Raw genomic sequence first — 23,569 nt, forward strand, 5'->3', positions numbered from 1 at the left:
TTTCTTTCACCCTCTTAGTGTCTTAGGGACAGTCCACAGAGACACTTAGCGTCAATGTTGAATCTCTGTTCATGTTTCCTCGCACTGAAAAATGAGCGAAAATTCATCATCATAGTGGCCAGGTATGTGTGCAGGCTGACATCGTGGCCAATGAATCTCCCCCATAAAGATTGCAAAATGTACATATTTGATCTGTTCGTGAAGGTATGAATGCTGTTCTGAAGAGGTAAAATACATTGGGGAGCAAGCATTTCATTTTACACCCTTCCTATATATTTTGGTTGTCTTTACCATTAACAAGTTCATTTGTTTGAAAGCTTTCATGATAAATGATAAAACCAGTCCGCACATTGATACAAGTTGAACATTTTAATTTACCGTTCCATTTTATCAGTACTGCTTTTCCAGTGTTTTGTACATTAATAAATATGCATGTAAAAAAGATCCAGTGTCTAATATTTGTCATAAAAATAATTTTAAAGATTAAAAAAAACCTTGCCAGTACTTAACACTTCTTCTTATTTTCAAATACCCAAAAGAAATATTTAGCGGGGTCACAATATACATAAGTCATCTAAAACAATTCTCTGCCACTGGGCCTGTGTGTACACAGGTATTGAATACCAGCTGTCTCCATAGATACAGAATGTATAATAGACAATCATTATTTTAAACATTTTTCAAACAGAATCAGACTTTGCAGCACTGTACATTCATTTTATGACGAGAGCTATTGACCACAGTAACCTTGAGCTTTAACACAGATAATCATGTGCAGCAGATCACTTCTACATGAAAGGGAAACAGGCAAGGCCAGTGACTTCTTTTAAGGCACTTTTTAAATCTCCATCTATGTCTGTATTAGTTGTTATCTTTGTTTCAGTGCAATATAGGCTAAAAAATATAAAAAATACAGATTATGAGCAAAGCTTAGAATCCGGGGGATACATTTAGATTTGTCTGATTTATACAAAGCTGCGAGCCGTCTCAGTGACGTTAAGCTGGCATGAGTGGGAGACCCTCTGTGTTTACGTGAAATTCAAACACAAATGGACGGACAAAGTAAAAACAAAAAATTAACAAACAAAAAAAAAAATGCAAAAAACCATATTACCAGTTGTCTGAAAACAGCATTGCTTAAAATAATTAAAAAAGAGAAACCAAATTGACTGTTATTATTGCCCTTTATAGGGCGCTACACATGTGGTCCGCAGCGCCTTTCAGAGGGCAACAGGTCCCAGTAGGCTATTCGGTTGCTATCTACTGGCAAAGCATGTTGGGGCTTGTAGTTTCACAACACCTGGAGAGCCACAGGTTGGCCAGGCCTACAATGACGGATGATCTGTCTTCATAAATGGACGGATAATGGTAGAAGCATTTAAGTCCCAACAGAGGAAAAAAAGGAAAAATGTTCATTGCGTAGTGGTGGTAACAAGTAGTATAAGAATTACTTGGCAGAAAAATTAACCGCTTATTTTTTTTTATCTTGACATAGGAGACGGGTCTAGAATAAGGACAGTTTCAAATTTTATCTTGAATGAAAGAAAATTACAAGCTATGATGGATTTTTTTTCTTTTTTTTTTAAAGTTAAAATTCAAGTAACATTGTGCAATCGTCTTAATATAAAAATATCTATCATCAGCAGGTCTGTGGGTATCAAATGAACAAAAACTAGTAGTAATGTAAAATTTACAAAAAAGAGCTTTGTTTTCTTTGTAAAAGTCTTTATACAAAATATATAAAAAAAAATATCTACAGTTGTTTTTTCTTTTAGAGATTTATACATTGATTTTTTGTAAGACACATTATAATGTGGTGAAATTAATGAAGGGCACTTGGTGTCATATTCCGGTGTGCATTGTTCAGTAGGCTGGAAGGTCACATTGTGACAGAGCACAAACAAATCAGCATTGCTGGGCCCCCGAGAAAGAGGGATGTCTAGAGCGCTGATTTTAACATAGTAGATCCATTGTATTTACATTCATTCCAGAGTCATTAGCTTAGATTACACCACAAAGCAGTCTCATCAGCAATGTATGGCTCGGAGTATCTGGCAGTCTCTAACGATGTCCGCGGCCTTGTTGTCCGTTTTATCCTGGGCAATGGAGCCTTATTGTCACACATTTGGCACTGGGGTTTTCTCTCCTAGATCCTGATAGCACAGCCCTCTGATGCATGTATATTATGGAGCAGTCACAAGTCTGCCATATTAAGTAATTGCATTAGCAATGATACATCCTCGACCACTGCACTTGTGCGTTTCTGTATAATCCCAGGTGTTCGGGAAGTCACAAGCTTGGGATAAGGGTTTCCGGTCACTAGCAGCCTTCACGGTTTCCTGATGATTCAAATTGAAGTTTCATTACTGCCGCTGTTCATGAAAGAAGGGATCATGCAGGATTAAGGTTAGGTAACACACAGTTATATGTTAGTTTGCTTGTCTGTCATGCATATCACCACGGGATGAAAGAGGGCCACAAAGTATTCACAGATGTAGCATGCAAATACAACCCTGCCACCACTTGTTGTTCACATTTAGTACACATGCAAAATTAAATTTACTAATGATGTTCCAGTGATCTATTTACCAATTGCATTGCTTTAGAAACTTTTTGCCATATGTTAAAATCTGACTTTCTGCTCCAGGGAAATCAGATTGCTGGTTACCCTACAAAATAATACAACATATTACCTTTAATATATAGAGACTGCCAATAAACAAGAAAACTAGACTATCCAGTGGGATATACTTTCCACAGGTAATTATACACTAGCAGAGTTCTGAATGGTTTGTTCCCAAACAAAGCACATTTATTTTACCACTACATCTAGAACTAGCACTGTCCTTTTTTTTATACAAATACTGTGGCAGGGTTGGATATATAATTAAGCACACTACACACTTGTCAGCTGGACAAAAGCACCTGCTAATCATACCAACTTCCCCAATGAATGTGTAACGTTATCCATTTTGACAACATCCCCATAGATTTCACATCAAACTCAAAATGTATTACTAGTAGCCATGCACACTAGACCTCAGAAGAGAAGTTGGGATACACTGTATGTGGTAGACGGCAGCCATCACTGCATTGGCCAATATTGCCCTGTGAGCAGTAATTGTATTCGGTACAACCAATTAGGCAATGGAGCCTTATACCATCAGCACTGGTGCTGTGTCGATGGCGATTTTATACCATTATCTATATACATATTCCTACATGTAGTACATTTAAAAGCTGCCTCCTGTTCATGTATTGACACATTTACCACTGCAAATATACTTACTCAGAATCCGAAGCCTCTCCATTTGTAGGTCCCACCTGCACGCTCATCGCCATGCCGTTGAGTTGTTCTCGAGAGTGGTCGCTCCGTGCGTTTTTTATGGTTATTGCAGTGTCTGTTACAGGACGGACACCATCATTTGAGCAGAGAGAGGAAGTCCTTGATGAAATAGTACTTTGATTATAGTCTGCTAACTTCTCACGCAGTCGGTTTTTCATGTTTTTGTCTGACAAGGGAGGTGGGTATGTGACTTTTTTTTTCAGAATACCTGGGTAAAAGGGACAAACAGAATGAGACCAGAAAAAGGACATTAAGAGCTGCTAAACTGTGTGAGCGAATACAAACCAATGCCACTATCCAGGTATAGAAATAAATCCTTTTTATTCATTTGCTTTAAAAAAAAATATTATCTTTTGTTGCTCGGTATAATATATTCGAATATATAAGTAAACTTGAAGTAGACATCTGTATGCCTTATTGCGGTCATATACTTCATATACCATGCTGTGCAACTTAAAAAGAAGCAAATTATTTTTATTACAAACTATATAAACAAAATGATGGAAATATGGGAATACCTACAGCACAATTACATCTGGCTGCATTATTTATTTCATAGGACTGGCTGTGTACAAGATTAAAGCAGGAAAAAACCTTTCATGTAATCAAGTTATTCAGAGTATTAAATGTTTTCTTTCTTACTAATATCAATTTTTCAAGTCTGTTACTGCAATAACAGAACAATAGGGGTTTATGGTTTAATAAACATGAGCATGAAACTCCACCGTACACACACAAATCATAAGGAAATGACAAATCCCATCACTCAGTTGTTAAGCAGAATGTGTGGGGGGACGCAACAGTTGTCTAATATCACACTACAAAAGATTTAGATACCTAAAAGGATTTCCATCCTAGGAATCTTCACAGTAAGTAGACAGCCCTTATAATATTGCACTGACTGGTTTTGCATATTTATGTTTACAATACACCTCCGTAGGTTCCATAAATCATCATAGGAAATAAATTCTACAAGGGACAGTGGTTGAGTAAGTCACGTATGGCTTTTGTTCTCTTGAGCAAACTTGACTCATTAGGTAAATATAATGGGCAGGACAACTATGAAGAGAACACATGCATCATTGTCATGTATGAAAGCTGTATTGTTATCGGGAATATTGATGGAAACATACTTTGCAACTTATTTCAATGGACAAGTTTTAACTCCTAAACAGATAGGAGAATCCTATGTTCAAAGCACTACCGTAGCAAGAGAAGCATCAACAAATATCTGCAGGAAATGTAGATTATTATTTTCTATCATTGCAGAATACTGGTAAGTTCTAAGGGGTGCACTGACTAAATAGTGACAGGACTTGAACTGGCCATTGTGGGTGTGTTAACCTTTGTTTGTAACTGATGCATCAGATTATTTGTAAAGTCTAGAAGGTAATATGTGATTCTCATTGCCTGTCAGATGGCAATTGTGATCCCATATAGCGTCACTCTAGTGTGATCCCATATACTGTTTCTTCATTGGGAAACAAGGCAAAAGATAAAAGTGCGTTCTGCAAAAAACATAGGCAGACAGTGACAACAAAGTGAGATCTATATTTTATTTTAAATAATGGCCATTTTATGCAGAAAGACAAGAAAAAGCATATTATACCTTTTCATGAATCTTATGTTCATTTCATGCAGTCAGTTTAAACTCTCAAATCAACCTATGAGTCTGGTGTATGTGGGCCAAAATAAAAGTGTGTGTATTTAATTATTTTTTTTTACCCAACTCTCTATTGTGTTTATTGTTTTGAGTCAGTTTACCTTTTCTGAGTTCTGGTTGGTGATTATTTTGATTAACGACAGGTTTGCCATCCTTGTTCTGTGATTCGTTCTCCTTGTCATGAGGTGTCTCTCCACAATGATTAACCTTGTTTTCATTATGAAGCTCTACATTCACTTTGGTCTCTACCTTCAGCTTAGATTTGCCTCCCTGATCCTCACTGTCACTGGCAGTCATACAGTCAGCCGGCCAGTAAGGTTTAACGTGATTCGGTACTGAATCCACTGCAAGAAGAAAAGAAAATTCCATATATACACATATACAAGTTCAACTTATGAATTGGTTCTTGCTATACAAAGCTAGTGTTCAATTTTCAAGACTAGATGGCTTTTTTTTTTTATCAGATACGGACGTTGCTAGAAAGCATATACTGCTTGTTTTGCTAGAGTAATAGCACATTGGTGGTACCAGGTATTTTAAGAAGTGTTATTAATAAATAAAATATTGAGAATAGGCAGGCGAGGAGTTAGGTGTTCTTTACCTTTAGGGGTGCTATGAACAGGCCCTCGCTCATTGTTTTTAGGACTGGTTGGTTTCCATTGTTGCTCTGTTTCAATCTCCTCATCTTCACTGTCAGAGGAGCGTGAGGAAGCGTATGAGCTGCTGTGCTCATCAAGGGACAGCTCGCTGTCTGAGTCAGAGTCATTTCCTGTAAATAAAAAAGAATGAACATCCAACGAACAGCAAGCTTTTCTGCCCAACCCAACTTCCTACTGAGCCCCAGAAGCTTAGCAATGCTTTAAAGCCTCATGGGAATGCTTACAACTTTATATAATCAAAAATCATCGACAATGAACATTTTTAGAATTATGTAAAACATGACAACCTAGACATTAAATGAAATAACTCTCTAAGCTGGGCCAGTTTCCTCACCATGGGAACGTGTGCGGTTTCTGTGGAAGAGTGCAGTGTCAACCTCTGTAACACCGGCACGGGTCTGTCCTGAAGACATGCTGAGCTTCTGAGCAGCCTCATCCCTGTGTCAGAAATGGGATACCCATTTAGTAACTATTGCAAAATTTAAATACATAATTGATCATAAGAAATAATGTATAACAGACAGAGCAAGAATCTTGCCATGCTCTGAAAAATTATCACAAACAGAATGGAAAGCAAAAGATATCAGAACATTTAAGAGAGGGGAGATTCAATTGTTGGCGATGTTCCGCACAGACATCACCGTGATATCTGGCTGCACACACTGAAAGCCATTACTGGAGGAATATCTGCTCATTTTTCTGTGCACCTCCCTTTAGGGAGAGCAAGAGGTGATTCCACAACAGTTTAATTTATCAACATGCAGGCAGGGAAAGCCTAGAACTGATGCAGTGATAATATATATTCTGTATTAAAAAGAGGAAAGAGCTTCAGAGCACCATATTACCAAGACAAGACAGAAACATATATTATTCCACAGCTCAAGGTTACAAACATGTATGTACTTTTGTATATACCAATTAAGTTAGCCACACACAAGTGTGCAGTGCCTTATCAAAAGAGTACAAATAGTTTGCAATCTTAATAGCAATATGTGATCTCTTTCCACTGGTGGGAATTTTACTTTATTTTGATCACACATTGGCCTAATCAAGAGGAGACTGAAGCCATACTAGACTTACTTGAGCTCATCTTAACACAAAAACTTCAAAACAAATACGGATGGATGGGAGGAGCAACTGTCTGATTTTTGACTGATTTAACTATTATTATAGTGCCAGACCAATGGGAAAGCTAGCCATGCAGAAAGCCATAGTCATACCTGCGTTATGTGCCAAGATACTTATTAGCAGAATTCTCAGCATCCTACATTACCACCATTTTACCTGAATAGACAATATGCTGTCTGTAGTGAGAAGACGTCTAATGACAAAGTGATAGTAATCAGGAGAAGTTCAATTTCTAGACCAACATTCATTAGTTTATGAGTATTTGAGAAAGACAGAAGCGCCATGCACCCGCCACCAGATTACCTGAGGATATAAGCAAGGTAGCTATTGTGGCTCTTGGCTGACCTGACAGTGCTCTCCAAAGAGACTGTGGACTCTCCAATTCCTGTTCTGAACATGTTTGTCTCGTCCATACATGTATTATTTAGCGTTCGCTAGAAAGGAAAAAACGCAAACAGGTTATTTAACAGTTTCTATATTTTGTTTCCATTTTTTTTTTTAATGTTAAGTAGTTGAGCCCCAATTAGGTGATGGCAATACATCTAGGCCACTTATATGTGGCAACTGGAAGGATGAAATAATTGTCCCTTTACCACTGCTTGAGTGATTGGCAGAACATAGATATTCTGGTGATTAAAGTGTTTTCTTCAGTCAAATATATATCTCATTTAGAAGTCATGCTCATTATGCTTACAAAAATGTTCAATAAAACAAAGTTATTCTGCAGAAATTAGTTATCTGCATATTTGCTATTAACAGTTGGGACCACATTGATTACTTGGTTGCAATCATAAACTTCAATAGAAGAGTACTTTGTAGTGGCCAAAAGGGATATCATTGAACAGCACTAAGTTATCCAGTGTCTATTTGTGGTAGAATAAGTTCAGCCGGATTTAATCATCTCGAGTGGCGAGACTTTTAAAAATACCAGGATTTAACTTCAACAAATTGCTAGTGACTGGAAGAAAGCTTCACAGCCCTCCAGAAATGTGGTCATTAATAGAAATTGGTTTGCAGCCTCTATGGAGTTTATAACTAGTCTCCTGCATGATATAGGTACAAACTTTCATAAAGTCAGGGATCCCTGGTACCTCTATAACAATAACATCCCTCCAGGCGCACTGTAAATTCCCCATTGTATTTATTCTAGACCATTTTGTACATTCTAACATTGTATCTAATATACATGTTTTTCTATTCTATTATATATCTTAATGCTATTTGTGACTTCTATTACTTTTCTGCTGTTTTAAATAAAAAGATTACTTCTAAAATACCAGGAAATTTATAAATTGCTTTATACCAAAGCTGATCGTTCAGGGGGACTAGTTTTGGTTCTACATACATTCTGTCCACTACTCATTTGTCCGGCTTCCTTCTAATACACTGTTGAGATAGCAGCTGTACTATTTTATGTATATGTGTCAGCTACCTTATTCCAATACTGAGCTGCAGCAATGTGTTATAGAGAGTTTTAAATGTATTAGTTTTTTTTCAAATAAAATAATTTTTAATTTAAGTTTCTTTTGTTTTTTTTTTAAACATAAAACATAACCCAAGACAAACATATACCAAATATAACAATCAAAAATGAACAAAACTTACATATGTACGCCACAGATTCAAAGAGCCAGGGTGGCCAGAAAGGGACAGTGAAGTAACCAAACAAAGTTCTCGCCATATAGAACTAATTATATATATATATATATATATATATATATATATATATATATATATATATATATATATAATAAAAACCCCTTGGATAATAATCTGATTATAAAGAAACCAACTCGCGGGCATAAATGAAACGTATATACTGTACATAACAAAAAGGTGACAGATTAGTACACAGTGGACCGACCAGCCGTTGGGCCCTTCCCCATCCCCCGTTTCAATCCCTGCTAGTACGGTCCTCTATTCCAGTTGAACCAGGTCTTCCAGGCAGGTCCTATATATCAAGCAGTACCACCTAGACTAAATGTTTGAGAACTTAGACTTAGCATTCCTACAGTTATACATATATCTATCATGCCGTAACATATCATTAACTAGTGCCCTCCACTTATGAAAATCTGGCAGGGCAGTAGCCAGTAGCAAGCCAGCCACGAGCTATTATAATTATTATTATTAGAATAATAAATATTAATTTTTAACACACCTGTTCAATATATACTTTAACTTTTGCTATATATGATAGTGCTATTTTATAAAAATAATATATATTATGTCAACTTTTCTCAGTGTATCTTATTAATCTAGAAAGACTGCAGTATATCTCTGGTGAACAGCTTATTATATAGTTTATTTTGTTTTTTGAAACCCTATCTATTCTAGTAACAATCTACACAAAGTTAAGATTTCTCATATGGGATGCTATTAAAGTTGTGGGGGGGAGGGGGGGTCACTTGATATACTCCATTACCTTACAGTACAATTACAACATACAAACTCTTTCTGTGCACAGTATTCTCAATAATCCTATTAAACAAATACCTCATGACTACTATAAGCTAATTACTATAAATCCAACTTCGGGTGAGACTTTCATCAATGAGTTTAAAAAGAGGATAATAAGATATTTCTTAAAACATGTAACAACAAAAACCTAATTACAAACACTGATAAATGTTTATGGCCTTTCAGGGGAAAAACGGCCAATCAGTTAATCTCAGAGATTGAAATAAAACAGCAGATAAAATATGGTCATATAATTTAATTAATCTCTGTTCCTGATGTGCACTTTCAAGAAAAATGCAAATTAATAGTTATAAATCATGTACTAAACGATTATAAAAGTCAGTTGTAAAAGTTATTTGTAGCATCATGCTTGAGATTTGGGGACCCTGTGTACTTGTATTGTTTATTGTTTCCATGAATTGCTGTAAAGTTGCCCATCCAGGCACTTGTCTGGTCACCCAGCGCTGAAGGTCACATTGACCAATTTGTCCACCCACATGGGTGATCACGATGGCTCAGTTATTGCATTTGGCCACTGACTGCACACACTGGCAGATCTCAGTTATCAATTGATCTTATACCAGTCCCAATCAACACCTGGTCATTCTGTGCCCGCATTCGGACAATTTGGTAGTTTCCAAATCCCGGTGTGTTTCCTCTTCTGCAGATTCCTTCACATTGTATGTGAAGTTTAACATCCTGGGTCAGTGATTAAAAAAATGATTTACAGCAGTATTATTACTAACTTACTTCACCTACAGGCAAAGGCACTTTTTAATGTTATATTCCATTTTATATTTTTTAAATCAACAAGCATAAATAAAATATTTGTATAACTTTGCTGATCAATTAGTAATGTATGAGTATTTTATATACATGTCTAGTTGATATTCAAAAATGGTAAGCTAATTCTAACTATTTCAACTAATTTTTTTAAGCCCCCTACAATTTTCTAAATTGGACATTGGATTTAGAAAAGCATAATAACAAATAATGAATATTTAATATATAATGTATTTAATGTAATAAATTCTGTGCTATTAGTGAAATATACCAATGTTTGGCACACCGTTTAAAAGCTCAGATGATGATAACTTTTAAATAAGATTTAAATAAGATTTTTCACATTGATCCCTCACCAACACCCCAAATATACTTTGTGTCATCCATAGAGGGCAGTAGAGAGACACCATGGAAGTGAAATAACAAAAAAAGAAATTGTGATGCTGTATCTGACTTACAGGTATTAATGTAGCTCTTGTTGTTGTACTGTCATCTGTGAGGGATTTCCTTCCAGTAAATGTATTCTTTAACTGCTTTCTGACTTCTTTGTTAAAAACGCAATGGAAAAAGAAAATGAAGAGCCCCTGCAGTAACGACAAGGTGACAAAAATTGTGCTGAGTTTAGACGTTATATGCACTCAAACAAACACACTGGGACTTATTCACCACAAAACACCTAAGTTTTGCAAGCTTTACATGCCTGATCTACACACACAAAAAAGTGTGGAAAAATCCAAAGAGGTGCACTGTGGATAAGTGTACATGTCACAGTAAAGCACATTTGCCTACTCTCCCAGAGAGGCTCCAGAATTTTGGGTAGTCCATACAGAAGAGCAGCCAATCTCCTAGATGGGAGGTTGATGATGCGATTCATGTCATTAAGCCCTGACGCACAATACAGCAATTTGTGACGGGGCTACGGTGGCACAATGCCATCATCTTGTCCTTTCCTACACTTGCCAGCTGACCTCACCTTCGGGAAACCAACCCATTTACAACCATCATGTTGGGATGGTCTGTGTGCGAAGCCTTTTAGTACATTGCTCAGAGTGTGAATAGAAAAACATCATATAGGTCCAATCTGCATTGCATTAAAAAGCATAGGACAAGACCTGAAGACTGACCGCTCTGAACTGGTGCAAATTTCAAGTACTTTTGTTGAGTGGAAGCGGCCGTTTGCCTTTCTGCACAGCTGGGATCGCCCCTAGTATATGCCTCCTCCACCTTTATCTCATTTCAATAATCTTGCTTCACAAAAGTAAATGCACCAACTGCATAAATAACAAAGAATGCTCTTGTTCTCCGTAACTCCTCCCCTCAGCCTATGAAAACTTCTGCTAGTCTGCGAATGCTGCCATCTTGTTCCATGACCCCATGTACTTCAGAAATATCTAGGTGCACTTGTGAAAATTGAGACACACAGGAGGACCAGCGCTGACTGCACAATGACCTCCACAAAGTATAAAAACGAACATGGAAAATATTCATAAGCAAAAAAAAAAACAAGTTTCTCCACTTTTACCCTGTTAACATAACAACCAATGTCATACATTGTCCCACCATGTCAACATCATTTTTCCCACATTGTGTGCCAAAATTGTGACCAAAATGCACAACAGATTTCACCATTAAATATCAGTATTGTATGAAATAGGTAACACATTGATGTATATTAATATACATTGAGGAGCAGTTTTGTTAATTTTATTCTCCAGCTACTTCAGAAACTTATCTCCAGCCCTACACATTAGACTCTGGTCATTTCTCTGCAACAGAAGGGGCAGGTCACAAAAATGTATAGTTTGGAAGCCTTTCTGTGTCACCTACACATGTCCAATTAACATGTCTAATAAAGATATGTACAGAAATAGTCAAAATATCAATGTGTTTTGTTCAAAGCTCACGCATAAAAGATACTGCAACAAAATAGTGACCCTAAATTGGTGCAGTGGTCAAGAGCACGTTATAAAATATACAGATTTGGTAAATATCCTAGTTAAAATACAAGAGTTAGCTCCGTGTCAGCTTTCTCTTCAAAAACTGAATTGAAAGATTATTTGGTTAGTCAATTTCAGCAAAACGGAAATGCTTGTTATCACATACTATAGAATAGTATAGTACAGTAATGCATTGGGGATGCTAATCACTGTGTTCACTGGGTCTTTAGGTTTATTTCAGAAACAAAGCAGAGATCATCTGGAAATACTGGTGGCACAAGGGAAATAAAGAATACTGTATGTTGCCTGTGGTAGTTCTGGAGAGTTGCAGCTGGTGTCTGACTGAACCACTATAATTGTCATCAAGGATTGTAAAGTGATGCTGCTATTGCCCAGATCGGTAATAATATGATGACACTTGTCTATACATTAAGCAGAGTTTAGGGGCTAAAAGAGAGAAAACACTATAGTGGTGTATTCATGGTGATGAAGTCACATTTTTGGGAAATTAAGAAAAACAGAGACACAAAAAGATCAGTACATCTATAAATCAGTACATCTATAAATACAGACTTTGGCAAAATACACCTAAATATATGTAGCATTTAGCATCACAATTGTAAGGGTCATTTTTTGCAGTGAATAGTAATCACAAATGTGACACATGAATGCAGGTGGATACAGTCAGACTTAACTGGATCCTATGTAATGTTGTGACTAGTAGGGTGAGCTTTTAAAAGAGTGACTGTGGGAATGGAACGCACATAAGTAGGTAGGGAGCCCTATGCAAGCAGTGTCTACAAGTAAATATAAAGACCAGGATGTAGGGAAAAGCAGAAAACTCTAAGGGCTAGATTTACTAAGCTGCGGGTTTGAAAAAGTGGGGATGTTGCCTATAGCAACCAATCATATTCTAGCTTTCATTTATTTAGTACATTCTACAAAATGATAGCTAGAATCTGATTGGTTGCTATAGGCAACATCCCCACTTTTTCAAACCCGAAGCTTAGTAAATCTAGCCTTAAGTCTTTGACGGATATTCATTATCATAGCAGAATGTATATTGCATCACTTTGTCAACAAAGGTGATCTGGTCATTTTCCTGACTTGAGAAAAAGTAAATGTAAGGCAGGTTACCTGCATACAGCTGAAGATGGCAAAGAGGTAGTGAAAAGTCATCACATCACTGTTGACAGCCATGAGTCCCAGTAACCACGTGACACTGATCAGAAGCAGCAGAAGGAAGGCAGTTCTCAGAGTTGAACTAAAAAGAATACCGAAGTCCATCATCAGTATTTACTGCAGTGAAACATTTAAAATCCAAAAGTAAACTCACCCTTTATTTTATAGATACATAATAGATTGCTTGGACAACCCCATTACATGAAGTAAGCACAAGATAAGTCTGACATTTTGTTATTATTTTACTATTCTTACTATATGGTTTTCTTACTGGGGTGAAGACCAGACGTAAGCTCGTCATACTATCTGCTGAACAATGAACACATACTCCCGTGTACATGTAGCGCTAAGCAGCAGTAGGCATAGCCACCCTCCCTCTGCCTTTGTCTCACATAACCCTGAGGTTTGCAGGTAAGGGCTAACACACACTGCAGGAGGACATGTAGTCTATAAACTTACATAACTCCAGTTTTCTCAAATATGCGTTGCCTCCGTCCACAGGTCGTCTTTACGGCTAATACGAAAATTACTGTGTTGATCTGTAGTGAAAATACAACCATGCTTGTCAATTACATTCATGAATATTAATCACATTACAGGCTAAAGCACAATTTCAGAGAGACCAAGGGACAATCCCAGTCATTAACACATCCCAATGCTATCTTCTGAGTTCTACAACGAAAACAAGATTGTGTAATGTCATACCATTCGTGATAGGCGATGTATTGGGAATATCATTGTCATACCATACAGTAATTCTCTAGGGTAATAACCTCCTTAGCATGACAAATCCAGCACACAGGTTTATTCAATGTCTATGTCGAGCAGCCTATGTTCATGCAGCACTGCCCTCTCTTCTGTCTTTCACTTTCAAAATGGTCATGATAAACGATGTGTTGTATCGCCAACATGGATAGATCTCCCATCTCACTTGGTTTTCCCAGTACAGTCAGGTTTTAACCACTGAAAACCTCAGTATGCTTTTATTCCTAGCACTTACACTGCATGCAGGCTTAATAGGAAAAGGCTTACTATACACCGGTTCCATTTTTTGTCACTTCAACCAAATGATAGAGAGACTTATATATGATGATCAGATGTCATGTTACGTAGATATCTTACTTTTCGCTTATACAATGATAGGGGCACATATTATAGACGGAGACTGTTGGCAAGATGGATTGAGGCAGATTATTAGATAGACATTCAATTTACACTGTCAATGTAACAGACCCTACTGATGTCACGGATGTATTGTTCTGTATGCCTCTCCTAATTTGTCTTACTGTACATACATTGACGTATATATTCAAGATTCCCTGAATGGGAACTCTCTTTATACATTAAAATTTCTAACAAATACATGGAAGCAAACTGACCCTACTGGAAAAACTTACCTGTCATTTGCATGATAAAGAAGACAAGTTCCACCTAAACCTAGGCTCCCTGGCTCTACCTGAAGCCTCCATTCTCAGCCACGTCCCCCCACGTTCCTGTCATATTTCTCTTAGTCTCCACTCCACAGCTGGACCATATCTGCCGACTTTACAAGCTACGGCCATTTCTGAGACCCCACCCTTCCCCCACCTCCCATGACTTGACCCCTTACACCCCTTCTGCTTCCAACTGTTTCAATGCATCAACAAACTTTGCAATATTGTGATTTTGATATCTTTATGCTCAGCTGTTTCTCACACTGTATCCTTATTGTGCTTGTTTCTCTGACATTCCACTTTTTGTCCATTGTTTATGCTTCTATTTCAGTATTCCAAAATAAAAAATAATAAAAAATTCTAACAACACTTAATGTTAAAAAATATCCTGAAATGATAGCTGAATATATATTAACATAGAGATAGGACAGTCACAAGAATAATTATCCAAAGGCTAGCTGGGTTGGGGGTCATGCCCATAGTGGGCTACCTTAGTCAGCGTCACTGGGCTACCTGCATTGTTTTTACCATGTAAAATGTTTCTAATAGGCTGCTGAGTCTCGTCCCCGGGCTCAAATTTGCCAGCCAGCCCCTGTAATTATCTGACGCACATTTCTCCTCTACAGGTGAAATCTACTTTCCATTCTTTTAAATCCAATAAAGTCAATAAAATTTAATGACAAGACTTTCCTGGCCTAAGGGCTCTACCATGTGCTGTATTTTGAAGCAACACGTTGATACTTACAGCAACTACGACAACGATGGGCCCAGCGAAACTCCAGATTAATGTATCGTGTACCGAGAGCCAGCAAAAATCAGGGTTTCCATAGCCTTGAGGGTCCAGACCAACGGCAAGCCCTGGACAACAGAAGAAAACATTACAAGCTGTCTTGCTTGCACACCATAAACAGAGCCAGAGCAGCATCAGGAATAGACATAGTGCTAATGTTAAGCCTCCATATAGGAGAAATGGATTATTAAAACGTCAAGCACATATCTGTATCATCGATTTCTTTAAAGTAAGCTAAACAGAAATTCCCAACATGCAGAGGATAAGGGCTATTATAACCAAATCACACATATCTTGACTATACTCCCCCTTCTAACCAACCTTATGTCCAAAAACAAAAATGCAAGTGGAGTAGGAGCACAACGTTGACACAAAAGCACTTGTATATAATACCTCTGTACTGCAGTCATGCAATGTAATGTAATGGTATGTAATTCTAAAACATTGAATATACAGGTTAACATAAGAAACATCAACAAGCTCTAAAGGCTTCTCTAACCATCCAAGAATACTGAGCTATGGTCTCATGATGTGTGCATTATACTTGTAGAGGAGTAAACATTCCAGTTTGAAATTATATTGACTCACAGGACAGACAAGACTCAATCCATAAGCGCAACATTCATCCATCTCTCAGCGTCTAACAGAGTTATGGAAACTCTGAGCCACTGAATCAACATATAAGACACTTTTATAAACAACAGACATTGTACATATACACTTCCCAGAGGGCTCACATAGAGTATAATCAAAGTGCAAACATCCAGGTGGTAGAGAGAATGATGTACGTACTGGCTAATAAAAGGTTACAATAAAAAGAGAAACAGCCATCAATGAACGGGAACAATCATTAAGGTTACATTAAAAGCAAAGATGGCATATATGATAACCTGATATACAAGAAGAGGTGGTTTGGGCAGTGTACTGGTTACTAGCTCAGTGTTGTATGCTCAAGGATAACATAGGTTTTCACAGAGCCCATAGCATGCTATTAGTCACAGTCTTACTACAAAAGGTGAATCTTAGTTCACATTCTGTACAATTCCTGCTCACATGGCCAATGTAGAAAGCTTGCACAGCTGACTGGTACAGGAGGCAATGTACCTGTAATGATGGCAGGTATTCCATAACCAACCACATAGTAGAAGCGCATGTGACCGGTGTCGATGTTCCTCACTTCCGTCAGCATGCGGTAAATGTGAAGACCTTCCACAAACATCCAGGCGAAGGTACTCATGTAAAAGTAATGCAGGAGGATGGCGATCACTGTGCACACAAACTAGATCAAGGACAGAAACAAGGGTCATAGACACAGGTTTTCATAGCCATGTCATTCTCAACGATATAACTGAAAGCTGTAACCAAAGACCAGGTCTACAATCTAACAGGCCTCTTATTGTCCAGTCATCTGCTCATTTTAGGGAAAATGGTTCATAACAAAAGGATTAGTAGAAAGTGAAGATTGAACATGATAAACCCAAATCTTTTTCATCCTTATGACAGGGACAACAAAAGCAGGTCAACGCATAATCTAGAAAGGACTGGCTTGTTTCCAATATTAATATTTGCTTACAGTTCAACGTAAAAAAAAGGACCAACAGCTTTTCTGTTTTTCCACTAATCAGTCATATGATACTATCATAGTCCTCAACGATGACGTCATTGCCAGTACATTTAAAAAAAAAACATATATGGAGCAATAATGCCATTAATCACCTAGTGTAACTGGCACACACTGGGGTTTACAACTGCTCCCTGAAACAGCATTGTTTGCTAGCAGAAAGTGAATAAATCAGGCTGTAAGCCAAGCAGTCATGAATTATTTCAACTCCAGCATTCCTTCTCTTTCTTGGGTTTACCAGTGCATGACGTGTCAGGCAGCAGATCAAGGTATACAAATGATTAATCGGGTACCACACGGCCAGGTCTGCCTAATGGTACCGCTGTCTGATGTGATGAAACACCCTGTTGTGAAATGTCCAACATTAACTCAGGAGCGGGAAGGTTTTGGTGAAATCGCTGATGTGATCACCAACTGAGATAGCAGTGCATGAAGTACAAGCTACCTGCCTATGTTTTAAAGTGTAAATATAAAAACATGATATGCAAATATTTAACTACCATCATCATCGCATAAAACCCCATAAATGCACAATACATTGTACACAATTATAACAGGTTGTCCTCATCCACTGGTCAAACACACACACATATGATTTCATTCTCACTTACTGGATTTTCAGTCTGGTTGATTCCAATGAGGAATACTAGTTCAGAGAAGAAGAGGGCGGCCACTAGGTTTTTGTGGATATTGTGGATATTGGAACGTAATGTTCTGATGATCACCAGTAAGATGAAAGTCACCAGCAAAGCCACCAGCGAGACAGACACAGATGTATACGTGATAATCTTCAGAGGCAGCACCTCACCGTTCTGTCATGAGGACAAGTCACAGGTCACTTGCACTATATATAATCATGTAACTAATAGACTGCTAGACAGATAAGGTACAATTCCAATTCTTACCAGTAATTGAACATTTTGAGAACAAACCTATCTACAAGTGGATCATTTTACAAGACATTAATATTTTAAAATATTGGTTGCTGCCAAACAAAAGAGGTGGTGATGACAAATCTGCTAACAGAATAAAAATGGATTATTTTTATTTTGCAGAAATGGCATCTGCAGCTATAATTATCAGAGGACATTATAGGGGTGATTGATCGAGAGAATTTATCAGATTACCATTTTTGGAGTCAGGAAGGAAGGAGTGGTCACCTATCATATACTAGGGCTTTTGTTTAGCTTTCCTCTGGATCAAGGCAATTAGAATTTATGAAAAGTTGTAGTTGATGGACCCATACTCACTTTCTCTTCATAAACATCTTTGCTTTCTCTCTACAGCAGTGGATCCCAAACTTTTTCAGGTCAAGGCACCCTTTGAGTTTCTATAATTTTTTCAAGGCACCCCTAAGCCAAAATAATTACCAAGTAGTCCCCCTCTTGCTTACCACTAGCCCTGGCCGAGGCACCCCTGTGAGATCACTGAGGCACCCCAGGGAGCCTAGGCACACAGTTTGGGAACCACTGCTCTACAGCATTTAACACTATTATTCCACCCTCTGCAACTTCATCCACCAATATCTGCTTATTTCTAAGCACCGTAATTAGCTGGGAGAATATGACATACACCACCAATGGGCACTTGAAAGTCATAATTTTTTTCAATATAGACATGGCTAATCCATAATATACATAATTTTGTTTTTGCTGCACGGTCAACATCTCCTTCAGACTGTAAGCTATTGTCGTCACATTTTTTATTGTACAGTTTGTTCCTTTATTGTTATCATTATAACTCAATATGTGCCTCCTTTTATTAAGTTCTGCTGTGGCATGCAAACAGTAATGTTGACCAAGTTTTAAACAAAGTGTCTTCGAAGTAACTTACTTCTCGCTTAGAAATGTCCATTAACACAGCAAAGCTGGTCATGTGATTGCACTGACAGATAACGTGACTTTTATTCCGGGAAATCAGTTCACAACCTTTAGAAGACCACCCTCCTGTACTCCCAGATCTGTGTAAGAGAAAAAAAAAAGTCTAAATGCCAGAAAACAGTCAACACATTTGTAGTTTCAACAATGAAAAATAAATTGTTTCCCACACCAATTTGTGAGTTATTAATATCAACTTCTGACACTTATCTCCAAGTGATAAAGACACAGAGAAAATAGACTCTTACATGATGGAATGGTTCCAGAACACACACACAGGCTTAGTCCTCTCCTCTGTTTCTAGCATAGTATACTCCAGTATTATTGGCTTGTCCAGTTGAGGTGGTAGTGGCTCTCCTTCACTGTGCACAGTTGCGCTTAATATAGGTGTGTTAATGATCGGACGATTTGGAACTCTGTGAGAAAAGACAAATTACTGCATTGGAACAATTGCTTCCAATAAAATTTGTCCCTCTTTAGAGATTTTATTGTATTTTACTGTAAAATGAATAATACATCGGACAATACATACGGACTTGCTAAACAAAAACTTCGTGTATCACTTGATGTCACAGTCAAAGAAAATAAGTGGTGTTCTCAATGTCTAGGGGTGTTCTGAAAATGTTCTGTTTTTCATTAAACAAAAAATGTGCTGATCTGCACTGGACATTTGCCTGTTATCCTCCCTTTATTACCACCTACTGCACCCATCTCCATGGATCGTTGTGTGTTACTTGAGGTTTAAAAAGTTCCTCAAGTATCTTATTGTACAAAATTCTACACCAACATAACTAAAGACAAAGTGATATCTACATTTGTCTGTTAGTTGTATTACTGCACAGAAGTAATAGCTAAGGATCTCACAAAAGCAGGTCTGTTTAATATGAGAGAGTTTTCTCTTTCAAGTGAAAGGTAAAGTTAAAAAAAAAAAAAATCTACATACTGACACACCACTCACATTAGCCTAAGTACTAAATATGATCAAGTTTTAATCCTAGACCTAGCCGATCTCGAATCCAAAACGATCAATAAACCTAGGTCAAGATCAAAAACCGCGAGGCCAAGAAAATCTCTTATATTACGCCTCAAATTCTACTAATGTAATAAACCCTTCTCTTTTTGCTCTGGGACCATTAATGCCTTAAAGCAGCATTGTATGAAAGATGATGTTTGCATATTGTTTAACTCACATAAATCAGAAACAAACATACTACAACCACAAAAAAAGCAACAGCTATTATAGTAGTATAGATTTATACCATGTGAAAAGCACACTCTTATGTAACAGAGCAGGCAAGGAGAATCTGCCAAGAGTACCTTAAGCTCCTGCGGTCAGGGTCGTAATTTTCTGGTAATAACTGTCCCAAAGAGTGATACACTATCACCATGGCAACTGCATACTGGTCGAATGGGTCTGGTTGTCTCTTTTTCCGTTTAGACAGACGAGGGTCAAATTCGTCCTCACTCATGGGATATTTCTGGTTGGAAGGCTTTATTGTAGGCAGACCTGCATGAAATGGTAATGTGGGTTGTACACAAAACATCATATTGTAATCAAGCACATTTTAAACATTTTATTTTGGATTGTATACAGAATATAAAATGTTATGAGTAATAAATATTATGGAAGTCTCATGTGAGCAACACAGCTAAGTTCGCTTAACAAGGCTGGATAAAACAATCAAGTCTTGCAAACAAATCCTTAAGCAACTAATAAAACTACCCACTCCCGGCGTCGTAAAATAAACCTTCTATAAAACGTAATTCTTTGCAAAGATAAGTATTTTGTTCAGGCTGATTCACACCATAATTGTGGGATTGTCATTCTAAGTCCTGCTATTTACAAGCTTCAAGCAAACAGAGACCTGCATCATCAGAAAATTTGCTTTCAAATGCAGAGGGGTTTGAAAACTGGTGCACAGAAAGAGGTGCTGTAGCCAGCATACCAGATTGTAAATGTAAATCTTCCAGCAAAGTTTCGATCCGCGATAGAAAACCGTACACTTCAGGGTCCACAAGGGCAGTCCTTTAACCTTCAAAAGGGCTGTGCTTTACACTAACTCTCAGTAATAAGTTAAAACAATAAGTTTAATCAAAGAAAGAAACACCAATCTGTAATAACATATAGGTAGGCAAGTGTCGGACGTATTACAAAGAAATATGACAATAAGGCATGAAACGTTATAGGACACAGCACCTTTTTATTTGCATATCAGTTTTCATAAACGCTCCCAGACAATATTATAATATACATATGTGTATATATATATATATATATATATATATATATACATACAAATACAGTATAGATATGAAACCTATTGGCGCTTCACTGTATATCTGATATAAACAAATGCAATTTTAATATGAAAGAGAGTCCCATATGTACATGTGGCAGCACCACTTCAAAGAACTGGTAGGTCACTCCAGAAATGAAAAAAGGTATAACAAATAAATATGAAGTAGACGCCTTCTTTGTATAGATGTATTCAAAAATATGTGTACCAGAATGCTGATAATGAAAGGCACTTCAAAAGTTATAGATGGTTCTTATAGATGTCCTCTCAGAGATATCTTGGGAGATCCGGTGCTCGCACAGAAAAAAGTAGAGAAAAGCACAAAATACCACTTTTTAAAGGGTATTACACTATTTTGTGCTTTTCTCTACTTTTTTCTGTTTATTTCATATTTATTTGTATATTTACTTGTATATATATATATATATATATATATATATATATATATATATATATACATACACTGTGTTATTCAGTAGTCTCTTACTTTAAGGTACAACATAACCTCAAATGCACGTCATTACACAGGTGCAGGATCCATTATCTGTGACAGCAGAAATTTTTCGGATAAGGTTTTTACCATAATTTGGTGTGCCATGCTTAAAATAAGCTAAACAAATGTAAAAAACATTCTGGTCTCTCCTGAGTAAACTATTTAGAAGTGCTCCTCACAGTGACTACAGGAGACTGTGAGTGACCATGCTGCAGTGCATGGGATTATTAGATAATAAGAGACAATAATTACTATATTTTCCTTTCTGGATAATTGGTGTGCACATAAGAAATCCCACACCCACACATTCATACATTAGTTATCAGCGTTCTGTAAAGCTGGTTGCTTTATTATGATAAAATGAGGAGTTGCTGCCAACATAAAATTAAATAAGAATCAAGGGAAAAGGTCATAGGGTTCACACACGTTACATCACTTAACTCCTGTTATTGCTCAAACTGTTGGTATCTCTCATGCACACATCCATCTTTACAGCTTCCCTATACTGATTGGGACAAAATCATTTATTTTCTAGATAATTACTGAAGTGTGACTGACCTCACCTGATAGCACAACAGATAGCCCAGAAATAAACACTTTGCGCCTTTACAGCTTTTAAAGTTATTATCTAGGTTGTGGTTAGTATATAACTTCATATACTGTTATTTTCTAATCATCACGTGCCATCCTACACATTCCTTAAACAATCCTGTCTTAATCTGATGTACTAGAAATACAAATCTTACATTTTGTATATCAGCATCACTGTAAGCCATGGATTATCAAGCTCTCCAACTGCAAGACCAGAACGCTCTACATGTTCTGCCAAACAATGCATAAGCCCTGCCTTTTAGAAGTATAATGTAGCCTTATGCAAAATAATATTTACAAATGCGATCATTCTGGTTTCACCATTTTAATCTACTATAACTTGAAAACAACTGAATTGCTCTGTGTGGGGTGAGATTCATTTAGAATAATGAAGTGATCTATTTTCTGTGCATGCTCAACTTCTCAAGAATATCATATTTTAATAATAATTCAGTTACAAAATAAATGATTACTCATGCTACTGCAGGGTTTAGTAGTGTAAACTGGAAATAATTAAAGGGGGAGTCCTGAAATGTTCCTGTGCTTTGTAAACTAAACTTTCACAAACTGCCAATTCAGGACCATTACAGGATACAAAGTATAGTTCCATATGTTTGTTCAGTAACCAGGAGAAACCAGTTTGTCCATATTGGAAAGGTCGGGTTTATTTTCAGCAAGTTCTTGTCTAAACTCCCGAGACATCTCAGTGCACATGTCCTCAGTTAGTAACACAGTGCTAAGATATACCTCCCAACATTGGATGTTTGGTAATTGGGACACGGCCACGACCATTCCAAAAGAAGGTGTGGACGCGTCACTTTGGGGGCGTGCAATGAACCCCAGGGTTTGCATGACTTCCCCAACCCTCCTCTTCTACCCTAAACATACCCCTGCATTGCCGCAGCAAGCTGAACATACCACCCAACATTTTGACACTCAAGACTAATGGCAGGACAGAAGGACAGTTCATTATAATCTGAACTGTCCTGTAACTCCTAGCAAAGAGTCAAATATTAACTTTCCTTTGTCTAACTTGCACTAGATAAATACGGTTGTATGAGATCCCTGGAATTGTGTTCACTGCAATTGGAAAGAATTTTGTCTCAAAAGTCACAAATTGCTGAAAATTTTGCTCAGAGTTGAAAATGGAAGAAGTAAAACAGCCTCAGACTCGGTCATGGTGTTAGAGGGTTGGCGCTGTTTAAATTAGTAATAAATTATTTTAATAAATGGGAAAATAGGTGTTTCCCCAAACTCTCATTCAGTCCAAGTGTTTGACAGGATGAACTGGTTTTTACAGCAACAGGTA

General features: G+C 37.3%; 1 protein-coding gene across 5 annotated transcripts in view; it reads right to left on the minus strand.

Annotated features, from left to right (window-relative positions):
• Positions 1 to 354: 354 nt before the first annotated feature.
• The window catches only part of CELSR1 (cadherin EGF LAG seven-pass G-type receptor 1), a 143,349-nt gene continuing 120,134 nt past the window's right edge, over positions 355 to 23,569 (minus strand). The window contains exons 21-36 of one of the 5 annotated variants that reach the window (XM_075208856.1): positions 20,197 to 20,386; positions 19,128 to 19,295; positions 18,836 to 18,962; positions 17,614 to 17,814; positions 16,486 to 16,660; positions 15,337 to 15,449; positions 13,618 to 13,697; positions 13,114 to 13,240; positions 10,498 to 10,623; positions 7,142 to 7,230; positions 6,003 to 6,106; positions 5,611 to 5,778; positions 5,111 to 5,353; positions 3,290 to 3,554; positions 2,590 to 2,669; positions 355 to 2,339 (exon numbers count right to left, since the gene is read on the minus strand). In XM_075208856.1, the coding sequence (XP_075064957.1) occupies positions 2,624 to 2,669; positions 3,290 to 3,554; positions 5,111 to 5,353; positions 5,611 to 5,778; positions 6,003 to 6,106; positions 7,142 to 7,230; positions 10,498 to 10,623; positions 13,114 to 13,240; positions 13,618 to 13,697; positions 15,337 to 15,449; positions 16,486 to 16,660; positions 17,614 to 17,814; positions 18,836 to 18,962; positions 19,128 to 19,295; positions 20,197 to 20,386 (2,222 nt within the window). In that variant the 3' untranslated portion in view covers positions 355 to 2,339; positions 2,590 to 2,623. Of the gene's footprint in view, positions 2,373 to 2,589; positions 2,670 to 3,289; positions 3,555 to 5,110; positions 5,354 to 5,610; positions 5,779 to 6,002; positions 6,107 to 7,099; positions 7,231 to 10,497; positions 10,624 to 13,113; positions 13,241 to 13,617; positions 13,698 to 15,336; positions 15,450 to 16,485; positions 16,661 to 17,613; positions 17,815 to 18,835; positions 18,963 to 19,127; positions 19,296 to 20,196; positions 20,387 to 23,569 lie in introns of all 5 variants that reach the window. The other 4 variants (XM_075208851.1, XM_075208852.1, XM_075208855.1 and 1 more) reach the window with 4 other exon arrangements.

This window comes from Mixophyes fleayi, chromosome 4 (genome assembly GCF_038048845.1).
Source record: "Mixophyes fleayi isolate aMixFle1 chromosome 4, aMixFle1.hap1, whole genome shotgun sequence".
NCBI lineage: Eukaryota > Metazoa > Chordata > Amphibia > Anura > Limnodynastidae > Mixophyes > Mixophyes fleayi.